The 10,305-nt window shown below is 33.6% G+C and overlaps 2 protein-coding genes across 5 annotated transcripts; both read right to left on the minus strand.

Annotated features, from left to right (window-relative positions):
• Positions 1-2,700: 2,700 nt before the first annotated feature.
• Positions 2,701-4,716, minus strand: LOC103506715. Of its 2 annotated transcripts, none has more exons than XM_017442982.2 (3): positions 4,470-4,716; positions 3,304-3,519; positions 2,701-3,053 (listed from the first exon to the last, which is right to left on the minus strand). In XM_017442982.2, exons 1-3 carry the CDS (start codon positions 4,705-4,707, stop codon positions 2,836-2,838), a joined length of 672 nt encoding a protein of 223 aa, XP_017298471.1. In that variant the 5' UTR covers positions 4,708-4,716; the 3' UTR covers positions 2,701-2,835. The 2 variants fall into 2 exon arrangements, with proteins under 2 accessions (XP_017298471.1, XP_017298470.1); XM_017442981.2 differs by lacking the exon at positions 3,304-3,519 and adding an exon at positions 3,698-3,913.
• A 1,351-nt stretch (positions 4,717-6,067) lies between these two features.
• Positions 6,068-9,752, minus strand: LOC103506724 (SH3 domain-binding glutamic acid-rich protein homolog). Of its 3 annotated transcripts, none has more exons than XM_026821705.1 (4): positions 9,471-9,752; positions 8,902-8,980; positions 7,736-7,854; positions 6,068-6,229 (listed from the first exon to the last, which is right to left on the minus strand). In XM_026821705.1, exons 1-4 carry the CDS (start codon positions 9,513-9,515, stop codon positions 6,083-6,085), a joined length of 390 nt encoding a protein of 129 aa, XP_026677506.1. In that variant the 5' UTR covers positions 9,516-9,752; the 3' UTR covers positions 6,068-6,082. The 3 variants fall into 3 exon arrangements, with proteins under 3 accessions (XP_026677506.1, XP_026677505.1, XP_008469348.1); XM_026821704.1 differs by having other exon boundaries at positions 7,736-7,864; positions 8,912-8,980; positions 9,471-9,745; XM_008471126.3 differs by lacking the exon at positions 7,736-7,854 and having other exon boundaries at positions 8,783-8,980; positions 9,471-9,746.
• Positions 9,753-10,305: the final 553 nt, after the last annotated feature.

Consider the following 10,305-nt stretch of genomic DNA (forward strand, 5'->3'; position numbering starts at 1 on the left):
AGGCAATCAATAAAAGTTGGATTAATATTGAATATTATCTCAAACCAACACTAACACAATTTGTACCAAATGCTTGAGCCCTTATCTCTGAAAAAATACTTGTCAGTCTTAATATTTTATCCCAGGTCTACAACAGTAACATGATGAAAAGCATTAAGTAAGCAAATAGAGATCCGTTTCCAACCTCCAAACATCCCAAAGCACAGGCCTGTATTTCTTGCAAAATCTGCCTAAAAACGTCCTGGAACACTAAACTATTTGATTTATAAAATGAGTCTTGAAATCCTGTAATAGAGTAACATGGAGGAATAGAAATCTACTGGACACCTTTAATTTTTCCCCCCTGACAAATAATTATTTGTCTTATAAAATCAGTGATCAAAATTTCAATTTCCTGGACGATATTCATTTGTGCAAATTCCTTGTTCTTCTGAAATATCGGCCCCATCAAATTTTACTTAATGAAAACGTAATCTCTTTTTTCTTATGAACCATTATCCACTTGTGCAATTGTGAAGGCACATGTAAAATTTCTTTGAAGTGTTCATCACGAATTTCTGGGCAGGGATTTCCTAATCCTTGGATTAAATGAGCAACTTTCTCAGGAGATAATTTCAACACAAATGCGATTGTGAAAACAAGTTTCAAGTCACATAAGGTGACTTGCTGTATGGTCTCTATTACTTCCCTCAAAGTATCTTTCAGTCTTAGTCCCTGTAATATTATTATCCATATAGTTTATCCTAATTTGACTTGAATTTTTTGCGGCCTACGTATGAGTACGTAATTTATCCAATTTTAACTCGTTAAGGTATTATTCTCACTCACACCCTACACATCTGTACATAGATTATCCAATTTTAGATTAGATCTCTTATTTATTTCCATTTTCTGTTTACCAAATTTTTCTTGGTAAAATATTGTAACATATACAATTCCTATATTAAACCCCTAGTCATAAGTTTGTATATTTTCGGAATTGTACACTTTTTTTTAACTTTCTATTATTTTACTGTAAAATGATCGTGATGTAAAAAATAAAATGAGATACGAATTGCAATATGAACTCCACCCGGGTGTTTTTCTACTTCATCAGTAAAAGCCAGGTCTACAGTTTCTTGTTAACTTTATGTTGATCCACTGTTATACGTTTTGCATGTATCTGCGTTCGGGCAGAAGCTAAAAGTGCATTGTAACTCTCCCGCCAGATGATTCATTTTCTGTATTGAAAAAATCAAATCAATAAAATTAAAAACAGAGTCGAAATTCTGTAATTTTTTGTCACCGAATATATTATATTATTTATATTCCAATAAAGAATAAAATATTTAATAATACAGTAATAATAATAAAAAGAACCTCGTCGCCCAAACAACTTGACAAACCCAAATAAAAACAAATCGACCATGGAATGAGAAAGGGGCGTAAATGATTTTTTCAAATTTTTCAGGAGAGCAAAAAGAAAAGAAAAGAAAGCAATTTCTTTCTTCTTTGACGTTTTTATTTTTTCTATATATTGACTTCTCTCGTACTTTATCTGATTTGGACAAAGGTCTTTCATTGGTATTTTGTCCTTTTTCTCTTTTCTTCATGTACCCTTTTTCTCTTTTCTTCATGTACAAAAGAAAAATTAGAAAATATCACTTGCGACTCAGAGTAAAATATCGATATCTCTACAATGGGATGGATTTCAGTTACGCCTGTTTGTGGTCCTTTTTCTCTTTTCTTCATGTACAAAAGAAAAAATAGAAAAATTAGAAAATATCACTTGCGACTGAGAGTAAAATATCGATATCTCTACAATGGGATGGATTTCAGTTACGCCTGTTTGTGGTACCGAAGAAACCACTTGAACAAGTTGTTTTATGGAATAAAACGGAAATCCGTTTTTTGTTACTTACGCCCCTTTCTCATTCCATGGTCGAAATGATTTATTAAAAGGGGCCACAGTTTATATTTAAAAGGTAAAACCGTTGCGTTAAGTAATCTCACTGGTTGATTTTAAAAGCTTTGGAATGGATTAAGATTAGCCAATGAATGTTTGGCTTCATGCAAACGATTTAACATTACCGCAGGTCAAAGTGTGGCCCCAGGCATTAAAGTCTTTCAAAGACCTAACTCCAACCTAGGTGATCCCTTATACCGCGCATCACTGAACCCCGTGTTTAATATTAAAATATGGGAAGGAACGAGGACTTAGGTCAACAAATTCATAATAATAAACAGAACTATTTCATAAACTTGGTCATTACCTCGTAAGGCTGCAAGTTTGAAGGGCCATGGAAATACATAAAATTTACAAACTTGGAAATCAAATGGGTGTGGTAGTTAAATGCTTTCAGAATCGGAATTATAAACTAGGATGTGATACTGATGCTCTTCTTGTAGGTACTGTTTCTGGATTTTATAAACTTGGTCATTACCTCGTAAGGCTGCAAGTTTGAAGGGCCATGGAAATACATAAAATTTACAAACTTGGAAAACAAATGGGTGTGGTAGTTAAATGCTTTCAGAATCGGAATTATAAACTAGGATGTGATACTGATGCTCTTCTTGTAGGTACTGTTTCTGGTATTTCACCACAAAAGAACAAAAAATCACCTTTGAAAAACCATCTTAACCATCTCCCTAATTATGAGTTATTCAAAATTCGTCAAAAACGGACACATTAAATTTGTAGAAAACTCAAAAACAGATGTCCCTCATTTTTGTAGGTTTTAAAGAATCCCGAAATTTGCGTATACATTTTTAATAGACAATAGTGTGTTCCCCATGTAACAAAACGTAAAATATTATTTACCTAAACAAAATATATCCCCCTTTGTCCATATACTATTATTTATCTAATGGTGTCAAATAACTCAATGGTACAAAGCCTTTGTTAAAGTTACTATCAGCGACCTGCACCCATAAAGGAAGTTGATTCCCCTGCAAGTTCAATGTCTTCATGCGTAGCTGTTGTCCTGGAGTGAGGCTCAGCTCTGATGAATTAGATGCAACAAAGTTATATTTGGCTTGCACAGGTGTAAATTTGTCTACTTGAGGGTTCCAATCTGTGAAAGAAAAATGAAATTGCATTATTAATAAAAACTTTAGAAGCAACTAGATTCCAAGAAATTTATCAACTGAAGGTTAAGGACAATGAAACATAAAATACTCTCTATTTGATTGCAATACCTAAATAGTAGGTAACTAGGTACCTAACTCAAAAGATTAAAAGTCCAAACAAATAAAAAAGACCGTTTTTCCTCACCATCTGTCTTTGAAAATAAAAAGCCAGATGACTTCACAGTGAATACATACCTCCATCAGCTTTCTTCTCATCATTAGAGTCATCTTTCTGTACAACCCTTTTGATAAGGTCAATGAGTCGTGGTAAAATATAACTGAATGCTGTGATAAGAGCAGATAGAGCCATGAGATTCGCAATGACAGATGGATTTCTATTCTCACCACTTTGGACTTGATTCCACACATTGTCCATATTAGCCTGGGTTTTCTTCACCAAACCAAAGAAACCTGTTGAGAAAACAAGAAACAACTTTAATTAAATTCAATGCCAAAAACTTGAATCCTATTTCAGTAGGTAACTAGGTAACTCAAAAGATTAAAAGTCCAAACAAACAAAAAAGACCTGTTTTCCTCACCATCTGTCTTTGAAAATAAAAAGCCAGATGACTTCACAGTGAATACATACCTCCATCATTCTTTTTCTCATCATTAGAGTCATTTTTCTGTACAACCCTTTTGATAAGGTCAATGAGTCGTGGTAAAATATAACTGAATGCTGTGATGAGAGCAGATAGAGCCATGAGATTCGCAATGACAGATGGATTTCTATTCTCACCACTTTGGACTTGATTCCACACATTGTCCATATTTGCCTGGGTTTTCTTCACCAAACCAAAGAAACCTGTTGAGAAAACACGAAACAACTTTAATTAAATTCAATGCCAAAAACTTGAATCCTATTTTTTTCTACCAATAAGATACACTTTTCCTTTTTCTTTATATTTTCCCCCAAATTAAAATTCGAGATATTTTATTTTTACATTGAATGAAAATTACCTAGGCATTTTTAAAAGTACATGCAGAGGAAATGAAAAGGAGAGGAGAGAGAAAACTATACCTAGCAGACTGTGTATAAGATGAAATATCCAATGACTTGTACCCAGGGTTGCAAAGCTGACCTATTTTTTTCTACCAATAAGATACAAAATATGAAAGTAACTTTTACTCTTCACTGGTTTTGATTAAAAGTTATTTTCATATTTAGATACTTAAAATGAACCTTCACAAAGTTACTAAGTCTACCATCAATATAATAAGATACACTTTTCCTTTTTCTTTATATTTTCCCCCAAATTAAAATTTGAGATATTTTATTTTTACATTGAATGAAAATTACCTAGGCATTTTTAAATGTACATGCAGAGGAAATAAAAAGGAGAGGAGAGAGAAAACTATACCTAGCAGACTGTGTATAAGATGAAATATCCAATGACTTGTACCCAGGGTTGCAAAGCTGACTACGTACTTCTGAAGAAAGTCTCGAATTCTATACAAATTGTTAGCAACCATATTGAGGGCATCAAAAAGCATGCGTACTGATACTAAAGCTGTATCAGCCGTGTATGTAATGTCACGCAGAGAGCTAATCATGTGATCACTGTTTTGAAACACAGGTGAAAATAGTTCTTGAGCCATTTGAATATATCTGAAACAAAACAACATTGTGAAAAGAGAATTAAAATGAACTTTGTATTTTACTACTCTACAACCTATTTAAAATTCTGTCCTAAAATAAATAAAAGCTTGGATAAAAATAATAATAGTTAAAAGTGAGAACCCTTGAATGAGAACAGGACTTTGGACCCATGTCGCTCCAACCTTGCAGAGAGGTTCATCTTCAAATGTATAGATCAAAAGTGCCCGTGGGCCGAAATGCGAGAAATGTACGGTTCGCCCGATATTTAATACCAAATTTTCGATTAAACTCAAAAAAGTTAAAGCGCTTTAAAGGGAAAAAAAAAGAGTTCGCATTTCTCAGGACTTTGGCTTTCAACCCAAGTTGATCAAACTTTGCAGAGGGGTTCGTTTTCAAATGTAGATCAAATGTGCGGGCGGGCCAAACTACGAAAAATGTACGGTTCCCCCAAAATTTCAAACAGGCTCCGAGAAAAACAATTTACGCATAAATTCTGGGTCACCTTGTATACGGCGAAAGTCCTGCTATTCACTCTATTCAGGGCTAAAGTTTAAAATACGCTCGAAAAGTTCCGCTATTAAGATTTATATAAAAATCGATTTATTTTGGCCCTTCAAAAATACTATTCTTGCTTATTAGGTGGAGGATGTGAAAATTGCAGAATGTTTCATAGCACAGCTCAATGGAAAACAGGAAATGACTATACTTCTCATAGATAGTTCTTTGACGTGGGGCTGCTACAGTACGTAGATTATCACAAAGTTAACTAGTAAAAATAGAATTATTAATTAGGTAATCATAAAAACAAACTAAATTAAATTTATTACTGTCGTTATCACTTCCACAATCACAATACCCAATACCATAATTACTCACTGTTGCCAGATTAAGCTGGTAAATAGAGTGTACGGTAATGTGTGGGAATTGTACGGTAATCCAATATGCGCCTGCCTATGGCGCCTGCGCGGATACAGCGTTGCCAGATGACAATAAAAAATCGTACACTAAAATAGAAGTTACCCTACATTTGTATCGCACAGGAAACAAGTCTCTCAAACAAAATGAAATTACTTCAGTAAATCAGTATTCAGTAATAGAAAGTAAGTCTGGTGTGAGCATCACATGCCTTTCTATTACATTTACGTATTGAAAAAAAAAAAAAAAAAAAAAAACCCGCCAGCGTATTCTTGAAACTATATTACTTTATACCCACTGATACTGATTGCACAGGTAGTGTACTCTGGACCTAGACCATAAATGTTCACATTACTGCACAAGCACAGAGATTTTTGAAGTAAAAATTTGAAGAACAAGACTGTAGATTTGGGAGTAGGTAAGCGTAAGTGTAGGGAGTAGGTACCTATAAAAAATATTTTAAAACAAATGTGTTACCTCTTGGCTTGTAGGAGTTCCATTAGACATTCCATTCCCAGGTGAAGTTGTTCCTAATGATCCAAGTGGCAGCTTTAAGAATTTTTCCAACTCATCCATCTCATTAGCTAAATCAAACTGGTCATAGTCCTGAAAAATAAAGTTAACAGAATTAAAATTGGTAAATAAATCTCATGGTGTGAAAAACCTTCTGATGGTTCATTATTATTAGAGGGACTGTTTGTTTTTCCTTTTTAAGCAAGGGAAATATTTTAAACAATACATCTTTTTTTATATATTATCATGCTTAATTAGGTAATACTTACCTATTTAGTTAGGTACACACTGAGGGTGTGGTTATGTACCGGGTTGAGATGAGCTCGGATGAGGTGAGATAGGATATTGTTTCTACAGTTTTGCATTGGAGTGGTAACTTAAGCAAGGATAGCATGGGAGTGTTGGGTATTTTTTCTGACCCTCTGTCCCGGCGGCAATGTTTAAAATTTATTTTTGTTTGCTTTGTAATTCGCTTGTTTGTAATATCTAATATAAATGGCAATTTTTAAAATTTATTTTATATTTATTTTTGTTTGCTTTGTAATTCGCTTGTTTGTAATATCTAATATAAATGAAACTGTATACGGCGAAAGTCCTGCTATTCAGGGCTAAAGTTTAAAATACGCTCGAAAAGTTCCGCTATTAAGATTTATATAAAAATCGATTTATTTTGGCCCTTCAAAAATAAAAGACCCACAACTATCAGATTACTCTCCATATTAGACCCAACTAAGTAGAGAAAAATAACAATTGAAGAAATAAAGAATTCACATTGCTGCTTAATATTTGTACATACAAAATATTCCCAACAGCACTTAGGTAAGCTTAGCAAGCCTCAAGCCTCTTAAAGACGTGATAACAACCTTTTCCAGGCAAATGAATGACAAAGGCGTTTACAATGCCAGCCTCCGAATGTACAACTTGGGACTACAGTCATTTTAAACAAATTTAGCATAAATGAAAAATAATAAAATAAAATACTTAAATAGAACATCTCTCGTTCCTAATTGGACGACAAAATTATTTATTCAACAAAACCATGACTGTGGTCCCCAGTTTCCTCATTTTGCATTAAAACTGCAATCATGTGCATATGATAACCAAAAGGCGGGATTATTGCCTTGGGCAATCTCATTACGTCAGTTTTAACTGTATGCCGCACTCTTGATTATACTAAAAATAAAAAAGGAAAAAAAATAATTATAAAAATAATAAAAAAGTCTACAATTAATTATTAATAGATCATGTCTTATAGCCAATTTTTAAAATTTATTTTATATTTATTTTTGTTTGCTTTGAAATTCCCACCAAATTTTGAATTTCCCACCAAGTTTACACGCTCATGAAGGCTGTGTTAAGTTACCACATCATTTTCTACATGCCAAGAAAGGACGGGAATGGCCTATCTCAACCCGATACATAACCACACCCAGAAAGGAAAGGATAAGGTTGATTAACTCAGGGATAGGCTGCCTACATTTTTTTTTCTTTATATATATAAATATCTAGCATCCTCACTTTAAAAAAGATAAAAAATTAAATTGAGGTTTCACTCTGAGGGAAGATCTTCCTATGTATTATAATTACACTCATACTTACACCACAATAATCTTCCTCATTAAAGATTTGTGGAGGTAATGGATTACTTTTGACTGTGGAATCACTAGGTGTTGCTTTACTGTTCTGTTGCATGAATTCCTTTTCATTTTCTTTACCAGGCTCTGTGATGTCTATTACAGAAGGCATGTTTTCACTCCATATGTTTGATTACCTACGTATTTCGAATTAAAATTTCATTTTACTTGGTAATAAACAAACCATTTTCTAATAGCGGAATACCTATTTGAATTGTATATGTATAATTTTCATTCGGAACATATTCAGATGTAATGGACCACGCTGTATTGTCCTAGCGGTATTAAATCTAAAGAATAGTGCACCATTTCAAAGGCCACTTTTGGTAGATCAATTGTTTACAGCTTTCCACTATAGATCTTTATTTCAATGAGTCGAGTGACTGAACTATAAGTTTTCACTCTTGGTTGAAGTGTGTACCCAAGCATGTCATGAGCTAGCTTTGTATAATACTCAGTGCAATGTTTCCATTTAAGGTATGTTTTTCATTCAGCACCATTTCAAAGGCCACTTTTGGTAGATAATTGTTTACAGCCTTCTACTATAGATCTTTATTTCAATGAGTCGAGTGACTGAACTATAAGTACAAGTTTTCACTCTTGGTTGAAGTGTGTACCCAAGCATGTCATGAGCTAGCTTTGTATAATACTCAGTGCAATGTTTCCATTTAAGGTATGACTCAGTTCTTAGAAAGTGACTAAGTAAATGACCATTTTGTAGTTTATAGGTATTAGGTACATGAAGGCCTTGCATTTCATTATCAAATGGCAATAAGATTAGGAAGAGAATATCAAGGTGATGGTATGGACATACATTTTATTAATACCCTAGACCTTCTAGACACCCAAATCCAAAGCAAGTAGTGTACTTTTAGAGTACATACCATAGTTTTCCTATTTTTTTTTCATTAAATTTCCAACATGCTCACCTCTTTATTCCCGGAAAGTCCTGATATAAACACTTTTACTGTCATGTTCACAATGGTCATATTATAATTACACTCATACTTACACCACAATAATCTTCCTCATTAAAAATTTGTGGAGGTAATGGATTGCTTTTCACTGTGGAATCACTAGGTGTTGCTTTACTGTTCTGTTGCATGAATTCCTTTTCATTTTCTTTACCAGGCTCTGTGATGTCTATTACAGTATAATCTATATTCTTACTATCTAAAATCATCAGGACCCTTTGTTGTCGCTTTTTCACCTGAAAAATAGAAAGAATGTCAAACAATATTAAAATGATATTGGTAATTAAAAGCACCATTTCAAAGGCCACTTTTGGTAGATCAATTGTTTACAGCTTTCCACTATAGATCTTTATTTCAATGAGTCGAGTGACTGAACTATAAGTACAAGTTTTCACTCTTGGTTGAAGTGTGTACCCAAGCATGTCATGAGCTAGCTTTGTATAATACTCAGTGCAATGTTTCCATTTAAGGTATGACTCAGTTCTTAGAAAGTGACTAAGTAAATGACCATTTTGTAGTTTATAGGTATTAGGTACATGAAGGCCTTGCATTTCATTATCAAATGGCAATAAGATTAGGAAGAGAATATCAAGGTGATGGTATGGACATACATTTTATTAATACCCTAGACCTTCTAGACACCCAAATCCAAAGCAAGTAGTGTACTTTTAGAGTACATACCATAGTTTTCCTATTTTTTTTTCATTAAATTTCCAACATGCTCACCTCTTTATTCCCGGAAAGTCCTGATATAAACACTTTTACTGTCATGTTCACAATGGTTGATTCAGTCTAGCAAAGATTCGCACAATAAATTATCTTTTCTATTTATATTATTTGGAAGGTACACTGATAATGTAGAAGATGATATAGCGATGTTTGTATGTTTTAGCTTTAATTAAACAATTTCACTTCACTGTTCATAATACAAAATTAAAATTAAAAAAATAAATACAAACAGCTTCCGACAGCTCCGAACTCTCGACCTCCATACGGTGTTGCCACTGTTGCCAGATTCATCAAATATTGTGTTCCGGAGTTCCGGACTTTACCGGGATTTTGGGGATTTTCCCAAATCGGAAACTATTTTATTTTAATTTTTGGTTCCATCATAAACCCGTTATGGTTCGCCCAAAGTAGAACCAAATTTATTTTCGTAAAGGTTATAGGGCGTTTTTTCTATAAAGTTTTTATTTCTACCCGAAAAAATACCCCATTTCTCACCCCTTTCACACCACGTACGGTATTCGAAATTTTGTACGGTTTTTTCATTTTTGAAATCTTTGGCAACGCTGGACAACTGTGCCTCCTCTTCAGGGATTTTCCGAAAAAATCAGAAAATCCCGAAATCTAAAATTTAGGGACTATGCACTTCTTCGTCTTCGTACCTAAATTTGAAATTTTGAATTTATCATCTAGGATTCTAGGTTTCTAGGTAGGTAGAAGTAGTCCAAGCTTTAATTTGATACTGGCAAAAAATGATAAGTTATCAGTTACTTAAAGTGAGAATCCTGTATTTTACGGAAAACTGAAGGACTTCACTGGTTTCTAAGTAGGTAGA

This window comes from Diaphorina citri, unplaced genomic scaffold (assembly GCF_000475195.1).
Source record: "Diaphorina citri unplaced genomic scaffold, Diaci psyllid genome assembly version 1.1 scaffold257, whole genome shotgun sequence".
Classification (NCBI taxonomy): Eukaryota; Metazoa; Arthropoda; class Insecta; order Hemiptera; family Psyllidae; genus Diaphorina; species Diaphorina citri.